The sequence below is a fragment of the Quercus lobata genome, chromosome 7 (assembly GCF_001633185.2).
Source record: "Quercus lobata isolate SW786 chromosome 7, ValleyOak3.0 Primary Assembly, whole genome shotgun sequence".
Lineage (NCBI taxonomy): Eukaryota > Viridiplantae > Streptophyta > Magnoliopsida > Fagales > Fagaceae > Quercus > Quercus lobata.
The window spans coordinates 9,788,036-9,815,972 of record NC_044910.1 but is presented as its reverse complement, the minus strand read 5'-3'; the positions used below and the strand labels follow the sequence as shown (position 1 = coordinate 9,815,972).

The 27,937-nt window shown below is 35.8% G+C and overlaps 1 protein-coding gene across 2 annotated transcripts; it reads right to left on the bottom strand.

The window, feature by feature from the left end:
- Window positions 1-631: 631 nt before the first annotated feature.
- LOC115952368 (kinesin-like protein KIN-7O) lies at window positions 632-27,840 on the bottom strand. Of its 2 annotated transcripts, none has more exons than XM_031069524.1 (33): window positions 27,638-27,840; window positions 27,452-27,541; window positions 27,096-27,214; window positions 26,368-26,481; window positions 26,196-26,277; window positions 25,717-25,784; window positions 25,564-25,638; window positions 25,302-25,447; window positions 25,123-25,225; window positions 23,499-23,579; window positions 23,252-23,320; window positions 23,085-23,144; window positions 22,849-23,010; window positions 20,873-20,929; window positions 18,121-18,369; window positions 17,984-18,049; window positions 17,616-17,801; window positions 17,435-17,539; window positions 16,296-16,382; window positions 16,016-16,165; window positions 10,695-10,811; window positions 10,519-10,605; window positions 10,239-10,442; window positions 9,960-10,148; window positions 9,140-9,346; window positions 8,914-9,003; window positions 8,675-8,815; window positions 5,099-5,196; window positions 2,961-3,039; window positions 2,697-2,861; window positions 2,432-2,551; window positions 2,280-2,351; window positions 632-1,061 (listed from the first exon to the last, which is right to left on the bottom strand). In XM_031069524.1, exons 1-33 carry the CDS (start codon window positions 27,759-27,761, stop codon window positions 834-836), a joined length of 3,990 nt encoding a protein of 1,329 aa, XP_030925384.1. In that variant the 5' UTR covers window positions 27,762-27,840; the 3' UTR covers window positions 632-833. The 2 variants fall into 2 exon arrangements, with proteins under 2 accessions (XP_030925384.1, XP_030925385.1); XM_031069525.1 differs by having other exon boundaries at window positions 10,695-10,808.
- Window positions 27,841-27,937: the final 97 nt, after the last annotated feature.

Sequence of the window (27,937 nt, the reverse complement as noted above, 5' to 3'; positions counted from 1 at the left end):
TCACAATTTTTCTTGTATTTTCTTGACAACCAAGTTCAAAAACCAAAAATCAAAACCAATCTCCAACTCTGGTAGACACACATATCAACTTAGCAACTAAAACAAACCCAAATTCAAACTCAAAATGACTTCAATTTGAAAATAACATAACTTGGATCAAATTGATAGTGACTCCAAAATGTAGGAACTATAATAATATTTTTGCCTTGTATTTATATATAGGGTGGAGTTTTTTGATTTATGTCTAACATTTTGAAAGGCATTTAAGGTAATAAATAAATAACTAATATATAAGAAATGCGGGATGAGCTCAAATATAGTCAGGCATCCAATATGAACCCGTTTCATCTTTTAGGTTACCATTTCAAGCAAAATTAGCTCGCCTTTTTTGATATAGATACGTAGAACTGTTTTGAGTTCTCTCAAGTCAAGAGCTAGCTGATTGGGAATACTGAACCCCTACATACATGCATACTTACCCTGTTATCTTTTATGTTTCCACCAAAGATATTCATAATTCAAATCCTTCAACCCCACAACCCCATTGTAACTATTGAATTATCCAAAAAAAATAAGCTAGATGAGTGATGACTTCTTTCTACAATGTAAAAACACAATACTTTTTTTTTTGTTTTTGCATGAGAATGGAATGTAGCATAATCAATTACAACTAAACTTACATTTATTTCCCCCAGATTACTTATCTATTTCTCAACACCAAAACATATATTTACAAAGGATTCTAATATATACATGAACTATAATCATAATCTCTACCAGTAGTATTCTTGCATATAACAATTTTGGAAATCATTAAGTTCAATGATTTCCATTCATTGCCCTATAGTGGAAGCAAGCTTCTTCTTGAGGTTAAGGACCTCAATTCCTTTTGAAGCTAACTGGTCCTTCAGCTTTCCAGCTGCCTCCTCAAAATTCTTGTTCATGAGGTCTGACTCTTTCATTGCTTCCATGTATCTATTACGAAATGCATCCAGCTTTGCTTGCGTCCCTCGAAGTCTCATCCGAAGCTTTGCCTTTTCCTTGCTGTTGTCGACTTCATCCTGTTCAAGTACATATTGTATAAGGTGCATGCGGATAATTCTCTTTCAATGAAAAGAGCATGTTAAACTAAATGGAAAATAAAAGGATACAAACATTGAACTGAATCCTAAGTCCTTAATGAATAATGACTAGACATTTAAGATGTGTGATGACATGATGCGGAAAACGCATAATGACCACTTTACCATTGTAAGAGCGGCAACTGTATGTTCCACTAGTTAAAATCACGAAACATGTCTAGGCTAGAATGTAGGACCTTTCCATAGGAAATTTTTTTATATGAGAAGAAAAGAGAACTTGGTACAGCTCCAGGATTGTGCTTTATAAACAAAGATAATTCCTGACAATTTTACACTTTAATCCTTAAACAAACATATATAGGGGTGCTGGGGTAAAATGTGACTTCCAAGAGTGCTTTTGTTCCAAATGAGCTTCCTAAAATTTGTGAAAGCCCCATTTGGCAATAAGCTTTAAAATGTAAAATGTATTTGAATTCTGAAATTGTGGAGACACAATGCTCCGTGGTCATCTTAAACCTAACATGCTAGGCCTGCTGTCAGTGGATAAATTGATAAAATGACAGCTCTCAACATGATTAACACTTTTAGATAAGAATATAAGATTCAAATCATATTGAAGAAAATTTTACAGGAAAACGATGCCATTTTAGTTGGTCCTTCAATGCAAGAGCATAAGCACGACAACAAATAAGAGATCTACCAATTTCTTTACTAGATCTCATACATAACAATTTTCCAGTGTGCATGATCCTTAATATTTTTTTAGAACTCCATTATTATATATCATGAAAAGCTACAGGCCACTGTTTGGTGAAATGGTATAAATTGCAGGCGCTCAAGTTCAATTTTTTAGAGTGATCTAAAAAAAAAAAAAGCTAAAGATCAGAATCTTATCCAGATTAGCCCTCCCACAACCCTGCTTTGTTGGAACTAATTCACTGGCTTATGGCCATCTTTGTTTATATTTCTGATGAAACGCTAGCAGCCAAGCAAATTGGTTCAGCATATTGTGTATTAGATTGGATACACAAGTAAAATCTTTTCTGCTCATTAGTGATTGTAGTTACCACTGGGCCAAAAGTCCTTTCTTATCCTTCAGGGTACGTACAAGGAAGATATTGAAAATGGACTACCTCATTCTTAAGGACATAAAAGGTCATAATTGTACCTAAGAATCTCAGGCATGCAGACACTTACATTGTGCATCTTGACTTCCATGCTGGAAATTCTCCCAGTCAGTTCCTCCACTTGAACATTTGCGTCAGATAACTGGTTATACCCATAATAATATAAGATCATTCTCAGACAAGTTGGACAACAAATAAGAAGAGAACTTTTGAACAACCTACCATGTCATTGCAATTCTTTTTCGGACATTCCATTTCAACAACATGGCTCTGCTGCTCTTCAATCTGAGTCATCAATCTATCCCTTTCCTCTGTCATAATATGAAGTTGGTCTTTAAGATTCTGCCAAGGAAAATACATTTATCAATCAAATAAATATGCTACAGGTTTTCAAAAACTGATACTAGTTTTTCAGTTGCAAGGGATAATTGTTTTCTGTTCCTTTTAAACATAATTTTTTTAAGAAAATAATGCATTTGGATGAAACCTGGAAGTCATTTGAAAGTTCTGATATTGCTTCCAACTCTTTAATTCGAATCAATAAATATTCTCGTTCTTTATTGACACAACTAAGTTTGTTCTTAAGCATTTGCACATCCTCTTGAACACAATTATACTCCAAAGAGAGAATCTCTGAATCTGACTTCAACATCTGAAGCACAAAAAGCAAATTAGCTGAGTACCAGCCAGTTAAAGTGAAGCAGCATTACAACCATATATATAAAACAGAGGATAAAGCAAAAGAACTGACTTCTTGAGATTGTATGCTCTCGATTTTAGCTAATTTAAGGCCATTTTTCAGCTGATCAATCTCCAAAGACTTCTCCATGCTGCAACAACATCAAACAGAAAGATAATGGTTTGTTTATTGAGACAGTGATAACACTGATGTCAAAACCCAAATGAAAAAAGAAAAGAAAAGATGCATTATGTCTTTGTCCGAAAACAGAAGCATTGACGAAACTCCTCAACAAAGAGTTCAAGGAGGTTGCAGGCAAAGGACCATGGCTATCCCTCAAAATGAAAATTGATAACCATAACATAACCTTTCTCAGCCTCAGGTATCACAAAATAATTAATAACAAATTCAGATTCATATTCATATTCCCAAATGAAGAAAAGATCTAGGCAAACAGTATCAAACCATCTCCAAGGAAAGAAAACCCTAGCTTTTGGAAATGTTTAAGGAATAAAAAAATGTTGATATATGTGATTAAATGATTAAATCCCCAATAGCTTAAGTTTTTGGGACAATTGGTAATTTAACATGGTATCAGAGCAAGAGGTCCTGAGTGCAATCCTTGGCTCCTCCACTCTACCTCCCATTTAAAATCCCATGTATTGAACCTCACCTATTAGAGAGAGTTTGAGCCCACACGTGAGGGAGAATGTTAAAAATATGTAATTAAACTTACCATATCCTAATAGCTTAAACTTTTGGGACAATCAGTAATTTAACAAAAGAAAATTCTCCTATCATACTCAACATTCACCACTATCCATCCAATTCTCTATCCCTCTAGATAGCATTTTAATATGGGATGACAAACAACTCAGTTAAAAGTAAATCATTTGCATAACATAGAAAGGCCTCTAGGCAACTAAAAGCGAGGACAATAGATCATGTTGACTATCACCGCACTGCTATTAAGCATCTTTTATTTTGTGGACAAGTTGAGATAATTGAGGGACAGAAATATGGAAAACACTATCCTTATAACCTTCATATATAATGGATTGAATATAATGGTCCATTTCAACCCATTATATGCATATATTATTAGTTGAATATCTACCCCAGATCTGAAAATCATGCGGTGCAAAGGTGGAACACCAGCTACACCATCAGCCCATGTGACTATGTTCCACCGTTTTCATAAATATCAACAAAAGTATATTTTTCAGAGAAAGGAGGGGGGGAGAGCATCAAGCTCAAAAATCATCTCAATTTATCCTGCTCTGTCGCCTTTATTTGTGAATGTATAGCACACTTGGGGATAGTGAGGGTATCGGGTTGAGAAGGGATGGTTCTTACAACACCAGCCTAACAAATCTTAAGCCTTAACTAGTATTGGAACTTTATAGTGTGCTATAGAATACCATAAATACATAGACCATGACTTTATAGAATACCCTGGGCTATCTTGGTTTTGTAATACCATGAGCTACCTTCATTTTAGGGCTACCATACTAAGCTTAATTTATTCTTATATATACCATACCATACCATATATTAGGTTCATTGTAACATACAATTCGTATTAGTAAAGATGTAGTTATTTGGGGCTTTCTATAGTGGACGTAGGACGTTTAGTCGAACCACATTAATTCTCTTGCATTTGCTTTCTTTGTCTACATCAGTTTACTTTCCACTTTCTGTTTTAAAAATCTATATAAAGATTGAATGTTTTGTATTGAGACACTAAATAAATTAATATTATTTCATTGCAAAAAATAAATTTCTGCCTCAAAGTGACACCATTCTAACAATGTAAAGATAACAACATACTGTCAACATTTTTATTCTTAAGTTGGGCAGTTAAGGAATTAAAGATCCTCAAGCATCAAAGAAAGGCTTCTCTCAACAGATGTCATAATGTTAGCCAGTAATGGCACAAGTACTTCACTGTATGCGGCTGAGGTTTTAAACCAAGTGAAAAATAGGGCCACTCTCTGCAGGTTTGAGCCAGATAGGAACGAGTTTGATTTTTGCCACACCCTGCCATCTTTTACTTACAAAGGATTATTATACTCCTCAGAAACAGCCCGGTTATTTCTACGCTCCAATCAAGGAAACTATATTACAGCCAGCAGAGCAAATATAACAAAGACCAAATTATCTATAACAAAAATAACAAGGCTAAACAAAAGAAAAACACAGAAACAAACCTGCATTTCTTCTCCCATTCTGCATTTTCCTCAGAAGAAATCAATCTTTCCCTAAGAATCCTGCATTCTTCTCTACAGGACTCCAATTCATCCCTCACCTTACAATTAACAGATGCACAATCCTTATAAGTACCACAATGCGAAGAAGTCCACAAGATTTGTGCAATTCAAACATTTTAGATGAATAATAACACAACACACTGCCGCATTTTAAAAATTATAAATAACAATTTCATTGTATATACTTTATTTAGAATGTATAGAATTAGTTAAAACATATATATAGGCATGGTGAAGAAAGGCCTTTCATGATAGAACAAAAGAGGGGGGGAGGAGGGAGAATGATGCATTTAGATAAAAAGAAGAAACAAGTTGATGCAAGGGGCACCAAAATTATTTTAAATTTTATTTTGAATTCAAAAATAGTTTTCATTTCTTTTTGAATTTAGTATTTAACATTTTAAAGATTTTGTCGAATTTAATTGTGGCATGATTAACTTTCCACAAATAAAATAGTAGCTCTTGTAGTCATGAAGGCAGCACAATTTGAATAAGATATTTTATATGGAGAATGCCTCTCTTTGTTTGGAGGTGATTCCAAGCACCCTTAGTTGGTGACGCCTAAGGTTTTTAGGCAAATTCTAGGTGGTGAAGCTTAGGATTTATCTTGTTTTACCTTCTTTTCCCTTCATCTCTATTTTGCCTAACCCTGTCCAGCATTACAAGTTAAAATACATCTATACTAAAATTGTAGAATAACTTAAATCTGAAATAACAAGATCACTTAATTCTAAGCTTGGACATTTTGTGTTGCTAGATCTCCTTATCCCCATGAACATGTTGTTATACCACTTATTGTTCTGAAAAAGCATTGTTCAGCTATCTAAATTCATGCTTATTCAAGGATGCTAGGATGATAAATACGACACTGAATAAAAATAATTGGCAATGCAAGTAGAAGCCAAGGACCTTATACGAGCGCCAACCATAAGAGAAACTTAAAAAGAGATACCTTAATAAATAGCTTAAATACTGGATGTAAAGATGGAACAAGACCTCTCATTGCTTTGGGTTTCCAAAGATTTGAGAAACCACCACTTACATGCTGGAAAGGCTTTTAAATTCTCATGCCATAAAATTTGTGGTAGGTATTTTAAATTAAACAACATGATTTTAATAAATATCAACAAACAGTGCTATCACCTCTTCCAAAAGAGGATATTCTTTGGTCACCCAAAAAAAAAAAAAAAAAAACATCAGAACAATTCAACATCATAAAATGGATCAGCATGGTGAGCTCACACTGGACATATTCCATATGACATGAGAAAAACTAAAAAAATGACGTCTCCCTTTTGGTATATCCTTCTATCTTAAATAGAGAACTATTATTGTAATTTTGTTTTTTGTATTGAAACTTATACATTACCACTTGTCCCAAAAGCTTCAACTGTTATGAAATGGTAAATTTAATCATTTAACCATTACTCTAACAACCCCCCTCACATGTGAGTGATGCGGGAGATGAAAGAGAATTATTATTTAATATTATTTATGTTGGCAAGTCAATTGTATTTTTATGTTTTAGGTCCTAGTAGTTTATTGAGCTTTTAGTATTTTAATTTAGAAGTAAGGTTATTTTTGTAATAAGGCAATTAGAGTTTCCTGGCCAGCAATGGTATTTTTGTAATAAGGCAATTAGAGTTTCCTAGCCAATTAGAATTAGGGTTTAGTAATCCTTTGTAAGCAACCTATTGTACTCCTTGAGAAGATAGTTGATATTTTGATGAATGAAAACAATGGCCGTTTGGTCTTTCTTTGGTCTGGTGCTGACTCCAGGTCTACCCTAGGTGTTAGTGGTTTTCCCACTTGGTGCTGACTCCAAGTAAGGCCTAGGTGCTGACTCCTAGGTCATATCCTTTATTTTTCCGTTCATTCAATTTTGTTCTGGTTGTCCTGCGTCAGTGAGCCCATACTCCCCCTTAATAAGTGTGGCCCAACACATGAATTTAATCATTTAACTATTATTCTAATAGACATTATTGTAAGATGGAGGCAGCGTACTCAGTTTTTTATTATATTTACCCAAAATTGCCAAGTGGGGTGGGGGGTGATAAGTTGTCTTGGAGGTTGAATAGGAGTGACAATTTTGATATTCGCTATCTTTATAATGCCATCCGTGGAACCAATTCTCATTCATTCCCGTGGAAGAGTATTTGGCACATAGGTCACCAAGAGGGTGTCTTTTTTTTTTTTTTTTTGTGGTCAGCTGTGTGGGGAAAGATTCTCACAATTGATGACCTCATCAAGAGGGACTTACTGCTAGTTAGTTGGTGTGTGTGTGCTATAGTGGAGAAACGGTAAATCATATTTTGATCCATTGTGAGATTGCTTATGATTTATGGTGTGAAGTGTTTATAATTTTTGGCATTCAAAGGGTGTTGCCAGACAAAGTAGCACCCCTTCTTTTTGGTTGACAATTAGTTTGGTAAACATTCCTCGAATGTTTGGAACTTGGTGCCGGCATGGGTGATGTGGTTAGTGTGGAAGGAGCGAAAAAGTTGTACATTTGAGGAGGTTATGAGACTTATTGATCAATTGAAGTCTTTGCAGCTCCATACTTTGTTTGATTGGTCTCAGGCATGGGGTTTTTCCAACTGAACTTCTTTTTTTATTTCCAACTCTCTCGTAGATCTTCTTCTTGATTTGCTTGTATTTTTTACAAGGTGCTTTATGTTCATCATCGTGAACATAGAGCAGTCCTTTTTGTCTTCAATAAATTCTATTACTTAAAAAAAAAAAAAAAAAAATTATCTCCAAAAACACACCATTAAAGTTTTCATATTTTGAACTTCATTTACATTGTAGGGTCACTTCGTAGTAAGTTAAGCTTTTGAAACTAATTGTGACTAACATGGTAATAAGGCTGGTTTGACTGATAGGTCTAGGGTTGGAATCCTAGGAACCCCATGTGTTTCAGTTTCTGTTTTGGTGTTTGTTTCAATTTCAGTTATACATGTAGAGGGCCCACACATGGCCAGAGATATTGAGTGGGCTTACCTGTGAGGGTAGGTGTTAAGAGTTCCTAATAGCTCAAGCTTTTGGGACCCATGCATCTAACATGGTGTCAAAGTATGGTTGTCTATGAGGTCCTTGGTTCACGTCTTCGTGACCCCCACCATTATGTTGTTTCAGTTTCGTTTCTAGTGCTTTTTCCACTTTTCTTTCTATATGTGCGAGGCCTGCATTTGGTTCAATGTTATTGGCAAGCCTGCCCAAGAAGGGTATCAAATTTTGTGTGTGATCTTTTATATATTGTTCGGCCGCTTTCTAACAGCAAAAGCTTTTGAACTTAAGGGTATAACACTTTTTTGGCAAGTATCATAGTGTCTAACAAGTTGCATGCAAAGCTGGAAATTAGCAATGATGACTTGCAGCAAAGATAATGCACTCAGGAAAAATTTGAAGGCTACAAAGTGTGCCATAAACTCATGAACTATAATAATAACAACAACAAAATCATAACCTTGCAAAGACACGAAGGCAAGCTGTTAACAGGTGGAATATGAATCGTACCTGTGCCATTTCTTTTGATAACATCATAATCTCCACATTGTACGACTTTGCTTTCTCTCCTATGGCTTCAATGGAAGCTTTCTCCTTAGCAGACCATATTGCCCTTTCCTCCTCCATTTCCAAAAGGGAATCAGATAGTTGCTGCAAATTCCAAGATACAATCCACTGACCAATTTTGTACTAACAAAAACAAAATTACATATCATATAGATAATACTCTTAAACCAAATTTAAGCTACCATTGCCAGCTCTTCCTTTTCTTGTACCAACTTTTTGACAGAGGTTTCCATCTTTTGCTCGTTGGATTTAGATTCTTCCAAACATTGTCTCTGAAGAGAGAAGAGTAAGATGCCAAATTTGAGAGAGAGAGCGAGGGAAAGAAGAAAATCACTGTTAGTCACAATCAACATCGCTGAAATAAATTCCTAAAACCTGGGAGATGTAAGGAGAGATGCAGAAGCTTACAAGAGCTGAGACCTCTTCCTGAAACACTTGCAGTTCCTTGTTCGATGTATTCAACTCTTCTGACAGGGCTTCTAATTTTGAAGTTATACCTTCATTTCTAAATATAACCACATCTTTTTCCCTGTTTGCGGCATCCAATTCCTCTCCCAAAGAAGCAATAGCTGTCTCATATTCAAATAAGAGGACTTCCAGTTTTTTGTTTTCTTCCTGAACACCAGAAAAAGAAAAATTAATTATTACAATGTGCAGCATGACATAGCAAGAGCACAGACCTGAAAATGAAAAAAAAGGGGTGTGAACATAAAAACAACCATTTGAGTAGATTAGGATCACTTTTAAAGAATGGGAATAACTCAAACAGTCATACAAAATTTTTGGGAGAACCAATTTGGAGACTCATGTGAGTTATGTCCAAATAAAGGAAAAACCTATATGTCATGTGTGCAAAGTGCACAATGAAGCTTCTGTATAATTTTTATGGATAATATTTCTACAAATAGTCAATAGATATTTTTCCTTTTTAAAAAAAAAAAAAAAAAAAAAAGTATATTTGAAGATGTATATAGTTAACAGTGGATCTGTCCTGGTGCCTAAAGTATGAAAACCCATTTTAAGTTGAATGTTCACATTGGAGGACAAAAATATTGATTTGCTTCAAGTCACATCATGAAGCTCTGATTAACTAACACAAAAGAACCCCTTCATTCTAGCACAAACTAAATGAGAAGAAAGTTAGATAATCTTCTACAGCAATTAAACTCAAGCTGAATACAACTATTATTTCATATGTACAATGCATTATTAAGTCCAACTTCATCACCTGCAATGTCTGTTCAGAAGGAACAGCCAGACCCTTTGCCCTTTTTGAGTCAAACACCTTTGAGTTCCTATCAACAATTGAATCACGCCTTCTACATGCAAGTGACTCACGCTTGCTTATATCACGCTCTAGTCGAGAGTTCTGACCAAGCAACCGTTTTAACTCTCGTTCGGCAGATGCTTTCTCACCCTACAAATGTGCAGATAAGTTAGTAAAAGATGATGATCTAAATTAAAGTTTAATTGTCACATAAAGAAATCAAGGAATATAGTATGAGACCTCAAGTTTGGTTTTCTCCTGGATGGCATTCTTAAGCTTGAAATCAGTCTCTTTCAGCTTTGCCTTTGTTTTCTCAAGATCTTTTCTCAGATTGTCCTTTTCCTTAGCCAAGGAACAAGATGATAAACTCGATATCTCTTTTTCAAGAGTTTGAATTAGTGAAAGGTATTCCAACTTTTCCAAATCCTGTTGTTCCAAAAGTTCCTGCACAAAAATGTCACTTAGCAATAAGTATATTGCACGTTGAAACAAAACATACAATAAATCCAACAAAACTTACTTTTAAGGAATTTTCTGAATGTTGAGTATCTACTCTTAGTTCTTGTATCTGGTTCTGGATATCAACAGATTGATTGTACAAAAGAATCTGAACCCAAATATTAATGCACAGGAAACTATCAGGATAATGTAAGAAATTTCATAATCTCATGTACCAAATTATACAAATAACAGTACCTTCTCATTCTCAAGTTCAGTAACTCTCTCCCTCATGCGACAAGTTAACTTCTCATAGTTACTGACAATCAAATTTTGTTGCTGAGAACTCTGGGTAATCAGAGTCCTGAAATCCTGCTTAAAAAGGAAAATGACTGATTGCAACTAACAAAATACTGATGTTATGAGTAATAGGGGCAAAACAGTAATATCACGTACTTTATATATAAATAATATTTTATGTGTTAGGGTTGACTTATCAAACCCTAAAACACTTCCACAGTAAACAACATGGTATCAGAGCCACCAAGCCACTGCTGCCATTAACCCTCCAACCACCACCCACCGATATTGTTGTCGCCGGCAACCATATCCCAACTCGCTAGCTCCGACAACCCTAATAGAGACTTCGACGATCTCGATTTAGTGGCTGAAGGAGTTGTCCAGCGCCAGTGACCCTCTCTCCGGTCTCGCGACACCAAATCAACGTCACCTAATCGCGAGAGAGGTAAGGTTTTACTCGCCCTCCTCCGGCAACCATCCTAGCTTACTCGCCGGTCCTTGCGCCGCCGCTCCTGCACCCTAGCACCGCCGCCGGAGCTTTTTCAGTTAAGGGTTTCAACCATGGTCTGATTTTGTTCTCTTCTTCAATACGTTCTCTGCATATCTGTTCAAGCAGCCTTAGGTTGATGTTTAGTGGTGGATTGGGCAATTTTTTTTTTTTGGTGTTGGTATGGATTTGTTGCTGCCTTGTTTTTTTTTTGGAATAGTTTGGTGTTGATTCGTTGATAGATGAGTTACTGTTGACGTGGCTGATTTGTTGAAGTACATTGGTTGCTAGTTGGAGTTTGTTTTAATTCAGTCTAGCTTATTTCTTTAGTGTTAGTTTGTTCTTCAGATTACTATTATGGAGTCCAAAGACAGTGCTCAACCCCCTAATTATTTCTTATCTCCTGATATGTTATCAATTACTTCCATTCGTCTAAATGGTAGTAATTATGCACAGTGGGCACAGGCAGTTAAAGTATTTCTTCTTAATAGAAAGAAGTTTGATTACGTGATTAAGAAACCTCATGTACCTACAGACCCTAAATTTGCTGATTGGAGAGCTAAAGATGCACAAATTAGGAGTTGTTTGTGGAATAGCATGAAATCTAAGATCAGTTGTAGTTTGGTTTTCTTACCAACTGCTAAACTTGTTTGGGAACAAGCCAAGGAACTTTACTCTGGTGTTAACAATTTGAAGCGGATTTATGATCTTCATCAAAATTATTTCTCCTTGAGTTTGGGTGATATGTCTTTAGAAGACTATTATAACAAGTTTAAGGGTGTATGTGAAGAACTCAATATTTATCAGCCTATCTCCTCTGATGTTAAAATTATGAAGAAACAACGAGATTCTATGCATGTTGCTCGCTTCCTCTCTGGATTGACTAAAAGTTTGAATCCAATAAAATCACAAATCTTAGCTAGTCCAAACCTCCCTTCATTGCGTGAAGTTTTTGGTAGACTTCGACAGGCCACATTATCTGATTCGAGTATTGACCCTTTCTCTTCCTCCAATACTAATGCATTACCTTCTGGTGATAAATCTGCCTTTACCACTTATATGAGGAGTAATAGAGGTGGTCGTGGAGGTCGAGGTCGTGAGGGCCGAGGTCGTGGGGGTCGTGACCAAGGGGGTCGTGGTAAAGGACGTGGTCTTCGTAAGTGCACTTATTGTCATGGTGAGAATCATACAGTAGACTTTTGCTGGGAGTTGTATGGTAAACCCTCAACTAACCAAGCTAGTTTTCAAGTTCAAGAACCACCTTCACAGCCACTTCCACCGACATCTAGAGTAGTCTCTATTCCTGAGGAAGAGTACAATCGCCTCTTGTCTCTGCATTCCAACTTTGTTGGGTCTAATTCTACTGCTACTTTGGCTCAACAAGGTACTTCCGCTGCTTGTCTTACCACTCAGGACCCTTGGGTCATTGACTCAAGTGCTACTGATCATATGACAGGTACCTCAAGTTTACTCTCTGACCTTGAGCAATCCAGTAGTCTTCCCAATGTTACATTGGCAAATGGCTCAGCCACTACAGTTTCTGGTTTGGGCACTGCCAATCTTAGTCCTAATCTTTCTCTCTCTTCTGTCTTGTATATTCCTGATCTTCCTTTTAATCTTTTGTCAATTAGTAAGCTTACTAAAATTTTTAATTGTACTGCCATTTTTTTATCCACTCATTGTATCTTTCAGGATCTCAAGACGAGGAAGATTATTGGTGGAGGGCATGAAGCCGGTGGACTTTATTACTTGGATCGATGTGGTTCTTCCCGTTTAGTGGCTTCTCATTTGTCTATCTCGCCTCTTCAACATCATTGTCGCATTGGTCATCCATCTCTCAAGAATTTGAAGTCATTAGTTCCATCGTGTCGTCAAATTGAGTCTTTACAATGTGAAGCATATCAATTGGGTAAACACCATAGGGTGCCTTTTGCCCCTAGGCGTGAGAGTCGTGTTAGTAGTTCTTTTCATTTAATTCATTCTGATATTTGGGGTCCAATAAACACTCCCTCATTGTTGGGATTTAGATATTTTGTCATTTTTGTTAATGATTATTCTAGAGTCACCTATCTTTATCTTCTGAAAGAACGGCCTGAATTGTACTCAAATTTCAAATCATTTTATATGGAAATAAAGACTCAATTTAATGCTTCGCTTCGTATTTTTCGGTCTGACAATGCTCATGAATATTTTCATACATCTTTGTCTCAATTTTTTGATGATCATGGTATAATTCACCAATCTTCATGCCCCCATACTCCACAACAAAATGGTGTTGCTGAACGCAAAATGCGTCATTTGTTAGAGGTCACTCGTGCCTTAAAGTTTCATATGCATGTTCCCAAATCATATTGGAGTGATGCTGTTCTCACTGCCTGTCACCTAATTAATGGTATGCCTTCCACTGTTCTAGGTGGTCAGATCCCTTATATTGTGCTCTCTCCATAAATCCGCTTCAAATTGTTAACACCAGAGTAAAGTTCCTTGGCTTGTTCCCAAATAAGTTTAGCAGTTGGTAAGAAAACAAAACTACAACTGATCTAAGACTCCATGCTCTCTCCTAATGCACCTTTGTTTCATCTACCTCCTAAGATCTTTGGTTGTGTGTGCTATGTTCATATCTTAGGTCCAGGGAGTGACAAACTTGATCCTAGATCTATTAAATGTGTTTTTCTTGGGTATTCTCATATTCAGAAAGGATACCGATGTTACTCACCTACTCTTCGGCGTCGTTTCATTATTGCTGATGTCACATTTGATGAATCTCAGTCCTATTTCTCTCCTTCGATTGCTAGTGACAGTTCTCCTCCTTGTCTTCCTCTCCTACCACCTGTGTCTCCTATTGAATCTCCTCAGAAACCACTCCAGGTATATTGTCGCCGGTAGAAACCTCCAACAGAGACCTCTACCCCGCCTAGTGATCTAACTCCTGATCCTGCCTCTCTTCCAATTGCTTTGCGCAAAGGTAAGCGTTCTTGTACCTCTCACCCTATCTCTCAGTTTGTCTCTTATGGTCACTTGTCTCCATCTCTTTATGCCTTTACCACATCCTTGAATTCTACTATTGTCCCTAAGTCTGTCCAGGAGGCTATGTCCATCTCGGGTTGGAAATCTGCTATGGAGGCAGAAATGTCTGCCCTGTCTGAAAATGCTACTTGGTCTTTAGTTACTCGTCCTCCAGGGAAAATTATTGTTGGTTGTCATTGGGTGTATACTGTGAAGTATTTGCCTGATGGTTCTATTGAGTGTTTGAAGGCTCGCTTGGTTGCCAAAGGTTATACCCAAACATACAGTGTTGACTATGCCGAGACTTTCTCACCTGTTGCTAAAATTTCTTCTGTTCGGATTTTGATCTCCTTGGCTGCTAATTTGGGTTGGCCATTATTTCAGTTAGATGTTAAAAATGCATTCTTGAATGGCGATTTGAAGGAAGAGGTGTATATGGAGCAACCACCTGGGTTTGTTGCTCAGGGTGAGTCTAGAAAAGTGTGTAGGTTGCATAAGGCCATCTATGGTCTTAAACAATCTCCCAGAACTTGGTTTGGTAAATTCAGTGAAGTAGTGTTAAAGTTTGGATTGCGACGTTGCCATTCTGATCACTCTATGTTTTCTCATACCTCTGATAGAGGAAAGATTTTGTTGATAGTATATGTTGATGATATTATAATAACTAGAGATGACAAGCAGGGTATTGATGATTTGAAAAGATACCTTCAAAACTCCTTTTGAACTAAGGATCCGCGTAAACTTCGTTATTTCTTGGGTAATGAGGTAGCACGATCTAAAGAAGGCATCAGTTTATCACAAAGGAAGTATGTGTTGGATATTTTGGAAGAAACTGGCTTGTTAGGGTCTAAACCAGTGGAGACTCCTATGGATCCTAATGTCAAATTGTATGAAGATCAAGGGGAGCTGTTATCTAATCCTGAGAAATATCGTCGTTTGGTTGGTAAACTAAATTATCTCACAATTACTCGCCCAGATATATCATTTACAGTTAGTGTTTTGAGCCAGTTTATGAAAGATCCTCGCCTTCCACATTGGGAGGCAATTATTCGAATTGTGAGGTATCTTAAAGCACATCCAGGCCGTGGTCTTTTGTATAAAGCTAATGGTCACCTACGGGTAGAAGCCTACACTGATGCTGATTGGGCTGGATCACCGTCAGATAGAAAATCCACTACTGGGTATTGCACTTTTCTAGGAGGAAATCTAATTACTTGGAAAAGTAAGAAACAAACTGTTGTTGCCAGGTCTAGTGCAGAGGCTGAGTATAGAGCCATGGCACACACATCATGTGAGCTTATGTGGATTAAGCACTTACTTGAGGAATTAAGATTTGTTGTAAAGCTGCCTATGACTATGCATTGTGATAATCAAGCAGCAATTTACATTGCCTCCAATCCTGTGTTCCATGAGCAAATCAAGCATATTGAAGTAGATTGTCATATTACTCAGGAGAAAGTAGAAGATGGTGTAATTGCTACTCCATATGTTTCTACAAGAGTCCAAATTGCTGATATGTTTACTAAAGCTTTATGTAAGACTCGTTTGGGTTTATTATGTAACAAGCTAGGATTGTATGATATATACTCTCAAGCTTTAGGGGGAGTGTTATGAGTAATAGGGGCAAAACAGTAATATCATGTACTTTATATATAAATAATATTTTATGTGTTAGGGTTGACTTATCAAACCCTAAAACACTTTCACAGTAAACAACAACTGAAATAATTTATGCAATAGTAATTGAATTTAGATAAAGTCCTCATGGGATGTTAAGAGTACTCACATGGAACACATCAAATAGAGAAGAAAAACTCTTAGAAACCTCATCCACAAGTGAAGAGACGCTCTCAACTACTTTTTTTGAGTTTTGGACTTCTGACATTAATTCTTGGACTTCCACTGAAAGCTTGATAACAAAGTCAGAATTCCCACCCTAAATGAAGATGCTACAAATCAGTTTCATAGGCTTAGGCAAAAGAAATTTTGTATATGACAGATACAAGATACAGAATTTACAAAAACAAGAAATTTGTAAGAGCTAAGTGAGAAACAGAAATACATACATCAGTTATTCTCTCAGATTCATTGGAAGTAAGTTGCTCTTGAGCCATCCTAGCTTCCTCTTGTGCATATAGAAGCTCTTCATAGAGCTAAGAAAAATTATATAATATTTACCAGTTAAAAAGCCATATGTGACAGAAAGAAAGAAAAAATGAAAAAGACTAAAACAACAACCTGAAAAGAAACAGATTCATGCATATGCATGCACACGTGCATGCATACACACACACAAAGATTACTTAACAACATGCAACTCCAGAGGATACACATATACTACAACTACTACAACAACCAAGCCTTAGTCTTACTTCTTAAATTTAACTCCAGAGTTGACACATATATACCACTAATAATTAATTGCATGCATATGCAATTCCTTTGTGCCTGGCTTCTAGGTATAGAAGAATGCTCTGACCTTTAATGGTTATGAAATTTCAGTGATGAATGTGAAACTCCTATCCAAGATGGCTCTACTATTGAATGGTTGAGACTAGAGGCATCTCTTTCTCAACTTTGCTTGATTTCTTGAAGCCCTTAAAACTTAAAGAGTTACTTTTTTTTTTTCCTTTTTCTTCTTGTTTTAAGATTTTGTGTTTCTCTTGTATTCTTCCTTCTCACTAGGATCAAGCCCCCTTTTATGTGATTTTTAACAAAATCTTCTACTTAATACTGCACCAAAAACCTAGATTTTTAATACAATAAAAAGAGTGAAAATTATTTCAAGAAAACTCTAATATCCATTCCAATTGAAGTCAGCAACATATCCAATCCATCCTTTCAGCTTCCTAAACCCATATCCCCTCCCCCAAGTGAATAATAGTAATATTACCATAAAAGCTAGCCTTGAATGTTGACTTCACATTTGTAACAAACAAATTGGAAAATTAACACATCAGACAGTAATTATTATTATTATTATTATTTTTAAATATTTTTGACAAATCCTGAAGTTATATGTAGCTGAATGTATTAAATTAAAATTCATATGGAGTTTGGTTTCTTTTTTCTTTTCCAGTGCAGTTTACCAATGTAACAGATTGGATTTCCTACTGCCTAGAAGAGTTTAGTAAAAATTAATTAAAGCATATACTACAGGCTTAGATCACACTCCAAGGTTGTGCATGATTAAATCAACAAATACCTCTTCAAACTTATTCCTGGCAGATATGTTTTGTTCTGTTGCCAGTTCAACAATACTATCTAGATTTTGCTGGCTTGAAGACCTCTCCATTTCCAACATTTTAATCTGTGAGAGAGACAATTTAGAAAAGAATATTAACTGGAACAGGAATACAGAATGTAATCAAAAAAATAGAATAAACCTGCTCTTGGAGCCGCTTGATCACAAGAATAGCCTCTGACTCCCTTAGACTATCATTTTTGTCCCCATTAATGGTACCTTTATTGGCATAATACAGGGAATAATCATTGGATTTCTCACCCCAAAACAAATCAGCCTCAGCAAGCTTTCTAGTTAAGCAATCTATTTGTATCTCACTCATAGTTCTCTGCAACCCAAAAAAAAAAAGTATTATAAATATAAATAGAAGAATCACAGTATGTAATATCTAAAAGAACAGATGCATCACGATCCATGTATAAATGGGTTGCAGACCCTTTTAATTGGTTTTTTTTTTAATTAAATTATTATCACTAAAAAGAAAAAAGAATCAACATAAAACACAATAACCTGAGTTTCAAATTTTAAAAGCAGATCCTCATAATCTGCCTGCATTTCAACTAATTCATTTTCCACCTGCAAGAAGTACAGAGATTAGGTTTCCTATCCAGTACAAGAAAATGGAAAGGAAAAGGTATGTTACAAACCAAGGGTAAGCTTTTCTTCTTGGGGAGTGGAACTTTTCTCCTACTTGTTACATGTAATAGAACTGAAGGAGCAGGGAGAAAGCAGTCTTCCAAATCATTACTTCTAACATCTTCATCTTGTTTGCAAGAGTCATCCAAAGCAACATCAATTTCCTTCACCAGTTCCTCAAAAGGAAGAAGTGGTCCCATATCACGCTTAGGTTTCATAGGTTTTACTCCAGAAGCATTTGATTGGACAGTGAAAGATTCCTAGAGTGCAGCAAAAAAGTATCAGCTTCATTTTTGACATATTGAGTTAAAAATCCAAAGTTCTTATAACAGTACAAATTTTTTTTTGATAAATATCTTATAACAGTACAAATGTCAAGGAAAACATCAATAAGATATTTTCAGAGCAGTCTATAAAAATTTTTACATGCATCCTGAGTTATGTAAGATAAGTAGCATCTGTTTACCCAAACCCTTCACAATGCCATGCTAATGTTAATCTAACCCAGCATGACAAGGCAAAATTATCGCTGTCAGATGCTCTAAAAGGGTGGGATTTGATTGAACACTTGGATACATACCCACACCTAACACCCAAACAGAAGTCTATGTAACCTTTTCTTTTTCTTTTTTTGCTTACAAGTGGCAAGGGGGCAATTAGAACCTAGGTTCTCCTGCATCAGAATTGAAGTTTAAACTTCTGCATTCTTTCTTTACCAACTAGCATCATTTCCAACCCTATGCTTACTGCCATCAGCTTGAATCAACACTCAAAATGCTCCTTTTTGTTAAGGCCAAAACATACTTTTTGTCCCTGAAATTTGGCCTGAGTTTGACCTTCATGCCTTCAATATAAAAAGTTGTAATTTCATCCTACCATTCCAATCTACTGTTTGAAGGAATTGCATACATGACTAATGGGGTGCCGATGTGGCGCATTAAAAAGCAGAGATGACCTAGAATAAATTTAATGGAAAATAGATGGAAGGATGAAATTGTTGCCTCATTATATTTCTCAAGGATAAAATTGCAGATTTTTAACCTTTCTTTTTTGTAAGTAATAAAACTTTATTAAAAGAAGAAAAAAAGGGGGGGTTGGGGGGGGGGGGGGGGGGGGGGGGGGGAATGCCTTCCATCACAGAAGACATGTAATTAGAAAATACCAGCATCAAGAAAATGAACAACTAGGATCATTTTCAACTCCATTGTAGTCCTCTCAAAACCTTTAAAAGCTCTAGAGTTGTGCTCCCTCCAAACACTCCACATAAGACAAAGGTATTGATTCCAAACAACACCATTACCCTGTTTAGCAAACCTCAGCATGCCAACACATTAAGGACTCTTTGAGGCATAACTCATTGCACCCTGAATAAACAAAACACAAGAGACCACAATTCACTAGCATACTTGCAATGGAGTAACAAATGATCAGGCATCTCCCTAACCTTCTTCCACATGTAGCACCACTATACCAAAACTACCTTTCATCAGCAAAGATTATCAATTGTGAGAATCTACCCCAATGCAACAGTCCATAAAAAGAATGCTACCTTAAGTGGGACTTTAACCTTCCAAATACTCTTCTAGGGAAAAACACTCCTTCCCCTGTATAGAGATTTCTATAAAAAGGCTTTAACTCAAATAATCCACTCTTTGTATGTTGCCAAAAAATCTTATCCACAACATTCCTCCTAATTTTTGTTGAATAGATGAGATCCAAGAATGTGGTCAATGCATCCATCTCCCAATCATGTATAGGTCACATGAAAATAACATCCCATAGCATGGAACCATCCCTCCAACACAAATGGTCTGCCAGAGTAGCCCCTTTGTCTCAAGAAATACCATACAGGTCAAGAAAGGCATCCTTTAGAATATCCCCCACACCACAAATCCAACCAAGAGCAAACATTAGTACCATGACCAACTGAAAAAGTCATAGCTGGCAAAACGGTTCCACCCCAAGTGAATATACTTCCACAGACAAACGCTGAACCCTCCTCTCCTTTCTTTCAAACTCCACCCCCCTCCCCCAAAGTCACACCATACTTACACTTCAAAACATTCTCCAAAGGGCATCTTTCTCCATAGCAATTCACCATAATCATTTACTCAACAAAGAAAAACAATTCATATTGCCTTAAGAATTTCATATTATGACCAATGAAGGCACTCTCACATAATCCAACATAGTCCTTTTGTGTCATATCAATTTTTTCTTGTGAACAGAAACAGAGAAATATAGAGAAAAGAGAAGAGAAAAATAAATAAATAAATCTTCCATCATTAAATCCTGTACACACTGAATCACCCCAAGAATTTCACCTATCTAGGCACTTCATATATAGCCCAAAGTAACTCTTCTAATGTCATATCAACTTTCTACTTGTTCCACACACAAAATTTCTAAAATTTAGAGAAAAGAATTACCAATTTATCATAGGATTGTTATACAGTCTCAAACCACCGAAAGAACTTCATATTATAACCTTTCAAAGCACTCCCCACATTGCCCAACATACTAAATACTTACAAACAATTATTCCAAAAAAAAAATCTCCTTAGTGCCCAGTAAGGTTGCATTAAAAATAATAGAGATGAGAGATACCACAAAACTCATTTTTGCTGTTATATATATGTGCGTGTGTATGTGTGTACTTTGTCTATAATGCTGATTAATTTAGAAAAGAAAAAGAAAAAAAATTTACAATTCATGAATCATGTTGCCCAATCAGATACAATTATATCAAGACAAAAAAAGCACCTCTCTAAAAACCTCTTGTGGAAGCTTGCCAGGGCACCATGTGTCCCGCCTCTTCCCCTGCAGAAGCAACAGGAAAGTTTATCAAGAATCAGAGAGATTGAAGAAGGGAAGGAAATTAACACGGTGAAACATCATAGCTCAAAGAGAGCACAAAATGCAGTTGAGCATTGACAAGAGATGGCTATTGTTACAATTCTGTCAACAACGGTAGTCAATAAATCAATGAACATTCAACCCCTCTTCTTTAAAGGTCATCATGGTTTTAATTCCACAGAAACATGTGTTCAAAATAGCCCCATGAAGTTCATTGATATACTGCAACTAGATGATCCATAACCATGTGAAAAATAGCATTAATACAATCATCCAAATATGTTTAATTTTCCACAAGCAGTTGGTGTGATGGATATTTGCGGTAGGACATTTCAATACACAAATGGAGCAGTGATGAATACTTATTCATATAATCTTCTTTGGGTCACTACAAGTGAAATCATACAATCAATTCTTCCAAATTTGTATTGCCTAGAGTATATGCAGTGAGCCAAGCCAGAATCTTAGATCTTATATATAGATAATGTCTAAACATCTCTTAAGTAGATAATAAAATTGAGCAATGAAGACATTTCAGTGAAGCCCAAGCTTTAAATTCTTGAACAAGGTCATCTTTAACCAATAATACGTGTTCATTGAGTAAACAAATACTCAGAGACCATCTAATATTGTTGTTCTTACATGCTGGGAGAACAGAGCATTTTAATTCTACTATTAGATTCTTAGCATCATAATGCACAAAGTATCTTTCTCAATCCAACTTAAAATAGAGGGGAAAAAATGAAAGTTCTTGAGAAAAATGACACATGGAACCATTTGTAGAGAAAATCTAAATGGGATTGAGCTTTCTATAACAAAAATCTTAATTTTTGATAATGCAGAATATGTGGATGATGGCTATTAGACGTGACACGTGAGCCTACTGTAGAGAGGAAAATTTTCTGACCAATTACAAATTGCCATGTCATGCCATTAAATTCATGCAGTATGTTCAAAACGGCCAATTACAAAGTGTCAAGTACTACTTAGTAGATTCCACTATCATTAATCAAAGACTAATGGAAATATTTCAAGTTTTTCTAAATAAAAATCACAAATAATGTTCAAAAGTCAATCACATATCGACACATGCTAATATTTGTATTTAAATGACGTAAGTAGTCTAATTAAATACTACCATGTGTTGATTTAAATTAAGACACTTTGGCCAATCAAAAAATGTCATGTGTTCCTTGGAGAACAAGACATGAAGTCCCTCCATTTAAATTATGACACGTGTCACCAATGAGAGTCAATCACGTGTTTCAAACCTCCTCAAGACTCCTATAGATAGAGACCCTCAGTATTATGGGACAAATTGAGGCACATTCAAATTTCTCAAAGCTCGGCTAAAATCAAGCTCCAAAGCCTCATGTATTTTCATAGTGGATCCATTAATAATAGAGTGACTAAATATTATGCTAACCATCAACCCATCACAACCCTCCTCATTTTTCACTTGGGACTGGCTATAAAACAAAATACATGACATTAAGAACATACACGGGCGGAGTTAATAATACAACAGGAGAAAAGAAAAATCGACACATGGGTCTAGTTTTCTTTTGTTAAAGCGAATGGAAGACTTGGAAATATTTTAAAAAACATATAAAGTCACTAGTTTAAAGCATGAATAGTTGCCACAGGCCCATGGCCACATGGGAAGATTAAAACTTAGCAAAATATATAACATCACAGATTTAAAGCATGAATAGTTGCCAAAGGGCCAGCAAGCAACACATGTTCATTCGGCTGCAAGAAAGTAATCGATTGACAAAGATGATTTGAATAAAGGTAAACCAAAGGGGGCATTCACTGGCACCTGAGATGCTAACACACATACTACTACTAGTAAAAACATGATACACAAGCATAGTACAAACCTTTTTATTATGGTCACGATTCTCATCCCTAGTTGAATACAAAACCATTGAGCTTAAGTTTTCAATTTTCTTAGCTTGCTCTTGCACTCTCTTCTCCCATTCCGCCTGGGCCTTCTTTTCCTCCTCCAGTTCCAAAGCTATACGTTCCCTTTCCAGTTCAGTCTGTCAATTCACATCTTTTAGAATAGATACAAACTCATCTGCTAAAATAAATCATCAAATAGACATCTTCAAACCTGTAGCAGTGTGTTTCGTAGATTGAGGATCTCCTCTTCCCAATGCTCTGAATGAGAATCCTGAAAATGCGTGGAGGGAGGAAATGTCAAAACGGGCCAACATTTCTTGAAACATGTCTCAATTGATTCCATAAAATAACAAAACCTATTATAACAATTAGACAAACCTGTAGTTTGGCTCGAAGTTCCTCAATCTCTTTCTTTTGACGTTTTAACAAAGCAGCATCAGTTAAAATCTGGAATGAAATAGCAAACTGTGTTGAAATACAGGATAACAGAATACAAGATTTGACATGCAAAGAACCAGACACAATGACAATGACAAAAGTCAATATTATGAAATCTAAAATACTGCAAGAAAGAATGCAAATGAAAGAGATCTTGCTGGATATGCAAGCTAAATTAGAGCAAAACCTCATTCACACGAGCACAGTTTGTAACACGTAAAGCTCTGCTTGCAAATTGGAGAGTGCTTTTAGTCTCATCTGCATGAATCTGCCATGAAACAAATAGTATTAAGCAATCTAGACAGGTAGGACATCCAAAAACACATGCACAAAAATAGAAGTAAATAAAACATTTGAATAGTGGTAATTTTCCTATGTCCATATGGTGCAGTGCTGAAACGGCCTCGATCTCCCCCCTCGTCACTAATTGAAGAATTTGACGTTGTCATAAATTAAATTCCTTCTCTGAGAACTTTGTGCAAATGAATTGTACATGAACTTGTTCAAATAAGTGGAAAAATTTTCAAGAAAAACTTGGGAAGTTTGTCTAGCAAGTGGATGAACATTCCACAAAAGTATTACTTGAATCCAAAACAAATATAGTCCACTACAGTACATTACTTTCATGATGGATTCCCAAATTTTTCACCCTTCCGTGTATGTCTCTCTTACACCAAATTTCTACAATACAACATAAACGAATTGGTACAAACAGCTCATGACCAGAATACCTGTTCAAAAAAATTTTACACGTGCTTTTGCCACAGCAATAACCCAGGTTTTATCAAGTCTCATTAGACAACACAGAATTATTTATTTTCATATTAACTTTGACCATGCAAGCCCACCAAGGTCAAATGGAAGTACAGAGTTTTTTATTTATGTACAACACAGGGAACAAACAATGACAAATAATATCAAGATTTCCTACAACACACTTTACTATTATTTTTTCTAAAAAGCCAAAAGCCTTGTAACTTAATTGGCACCTCCTTATGTTTCCAACAAATATGACCAAGGTTCAAATCCCCCCTCCCCCATTGTAACTATGAATTGTTAAAAAAAAAAAATATCTAAATCAATATTAGAAATGCTGTCATAACTGCATAGGCTAAACCAGAAAAGACAAAACTAAATCAGTTGGAAAATAAAAAACAGACACAGAACTCACTAGTTGCATATGAAAACACAACGCTAGTGTTTTTGATTGTCTATCAACTTTTGATATATCACAATACCTAGGATGAACAACAGATTTTTCCAAATATGATGTGTTATAGCGAGTATCAACAAATTTGATATCCTCAAAATACTTTCATATTAACATTAATTTAATAAAGTTGTTTCTATAATCAATGGCTTTATAATAACTAACACCAAGAATATACCTATGTCTATCCACATACAAAAATCATTAGCTTACAATTAATTTTATTTTTCATTAACAACTCCACGAAAAGTTACAATATATAAACCCCAACAACTAGATTGTAAACAGAAATGGCAAGATTTAATAGCAACAAGTTTTTTTTTCTTTTTTTGATGGGTAACAAAAAATTTAAGAGACTGATTAGTCCTAAAGAAAGGTGGTTCTCAACAACAAGCACATTTAACACAATTGACAATACACACATGTGCAAGCCTAAATGCATGATAATTTTTTTGAAAAGTTGAAACCTACATGCTGATTCTTTAAAATGATGTTGGAACCTAAAGAAATGTTATATCACTTGAAATTTATATCAGAGCAACATAGTAAATTACTTCTAAAAGGAGTAGCAAAGCTTAATAAATTGGCTACACAAATAGACCTGTGCAAGCGTGATATTGCATATGATAGCTGTATTTGAATTTCCACCTAATGCAGGTTGTAGAATGCGTGTAAGCTTGCTATCTCGATAGGGAACATGACCCCTGCAATAAATATTAGCTATAGTCAATTACAAAAAAATAGAAAGAGGTAACATTCTTTAGCAATCATAGAACTTACCCTTGACTTTCAACACCTTCACTCAATTTTTTAATGACAGTTCCTAGGGTCATCAAGCTTTTATTGATGTGGGAACCCTCCCTAAGGCGAACACCTTCTGCTCCAGTTTTTGCAGCACGTTCTGAACCAGCAAGATCTACCAAATTCTAGAAACAAATATACACATTCAGAATGCATATGAATATAGCATCCATAATTCCAAATGCAAACACAATGAGGAAGATGACCCCAAAACTGAATAGTAGGTTTATCAATCACATACCAAAACTGATACGCGAACAGCATCACAAGAATTGTTGATATCTTCATCTTCATTTTTATCCCGACTCTCTATTATCTATTCGATAGAGTGATATGGTAGATGAACATATATAACCAGATAACTAATAAAGATTGGAAAGATGAATAACTATACCATGCGAAAGATAGTGTGAGACCGACTACTGTACAAATTCATGTTTGTCTCTCCAATATGCCGATGAGCTGAAATTAAAGGCAAAAAACATAAGATTAGACTAACATTGTCCAGTATATATAACAGCAAGGAGACATCGAAAGAAGGAGTGACCAAAAGTGCCCAACACAAGGGTGAGTATGACGAGATTTAAAACTGGGAAGGAAAGATGAAAAATATTTTAACTTTTAAAGATTTAAGGTAATAAATGTTTAGAAATGTGAAGTTTCAAAAAAGAAAAGCCTCAGAAATGAGGAGTACTAAAAGTCAATAATCGAACTTGAGCACCCATAGCACCCTGACCTAGGTAACATGTTATTCAAAATATACAAGAGCAACAATGTAAGCCACATAGGCAACATTTAAAGAAGATAAAAATGGCGCTTTTGAGCACTAATTAAACAAAAAACAAAATTAAGAATGTACAAAGAAAACTATACATTCTCCAAACTCCATGAAATGAAGGACTTGCTCAGGAGAGGCAACAATTTCTTCTCGCAAGCCAGCAACATATATTCCCCTCTGCAAATATGAGGGAAATAGAGTAAACAGACAGTGAAAGTGTGAAACCAACAAGATATTACAATATCATCACAGTAAATAGCACAATACCTCAATACTTTCGTGAATCTGCAGTTTTCGGTGCTCAGGAGCCAATAAATCATTTATTTCCTCATTATAGATCTCCATATAGGACATTCGCAAAAGAAACTCTCGATCCACATCCTAAAATAGAACAATGAATTATAACATTTATATACTCCAAAATTTCAACAAATTTTATAAATAAAAAAGCTGTTACAAAAGTCAATGCACTAAAAGAGTTGAACAAAATTATAAACCCAAGTGCTAGAAATCAACATTATTAGGAAGAATCACATAGAAGACTCAGATAGATGAGTAAGCTGTGAAGGTGAGACTATAAGTAACAATTTCTTTAGTTTCCCCATGCAAGACCTAGCAACTCGAGAGTTAAAATTTTCCATTATAATCAGAAGAGTCCGGCCCCATGGCTCATGTTTATATGCCCCAACAACACAAGATCAATCACCTTTTTCATGAATAAGTTTTGGCTCCAAAGGGAGGGGGAATGAGTGTTTTAAACTAGCGATCTCTACTTCATGAGGCCATGATCAATCAATTACATGGTATATGCATCATACCAATAAATAAGCTCTGGAAATTAAACGGAATTGTATAACCACTTGAAGCAAAGGAAACACCCAATCTCATAAATGTTACCAAGGGAAGGTCAAATATGAATCTTATTGAATAAATTTTAAAAACATGAAATTGCACATTAACTTTCATGAAGCACAAGAGGATCTTGGTTGAAGTACCTGCTGAATTGTTCTGAACAAATCACGCACTGAAAGTGGAATAACCCCCGGTTCTGCTTCCGAGCCTCGCATTGTATAGGTTTTCCCACTGTTTGTTTGCCCATAAGCAAACACAGTGCCTACAGCAAAGAAAATAAGATTATTCTAAGCAGTCTCACAGCCACAACATATAGTTACAGAAGCAAATAACAAGCCGAGTTTTAAAAAAGATAGAGATTCAGCCTAAAAATCACAAAATTTAAGAAATTCACAAATGTTTATAAATTATAAAATAATGTCGATCGTACAAATTTCACAGCCACGGCATACAATTATGAAAATTTTCAAATAAAAATTGCAGTGGAAATTGCACGGACCGTTGAACCCACGAACGGCTGCGGAGACAATTTCTTGAGTGCGAGCCTCATAGACCTGGAAGGTGGTGCAGTCTTCACCGAAAATCCGATCTACGAAACGAAAAAATTGAAAGAAAAGTGAATTTTTCAAGTTCCGAAACCCTAAAGAGAAAGAGAAAAAGGAAATTTGAGGTTAGTAGTTAGTACCGAAATCGAATTTGGAGGAGTTGTTGGTGGTGGAAATGGAGTTGCCGGAGATTCGCCATGGACTGGTTTTGGCGTCCTCTTGAGAGAGCGGCCTTGCACGCACAGCCACGTTTATTCTCTCCATTTCCGCTGTGTGTTTGTGTGACAGGTTCAAAACAATGAAAAGGCACTCTTGAAAATTGTTGTTCCCGCCTTGAGGACGAGTTTTGAGTTTCGCAGTTTTAAATTACGGAAATAACCTGTGGTATCATTTTGATTTTTTAGTTTATATATATATAAAGCAAACTACACCCTAAAGTT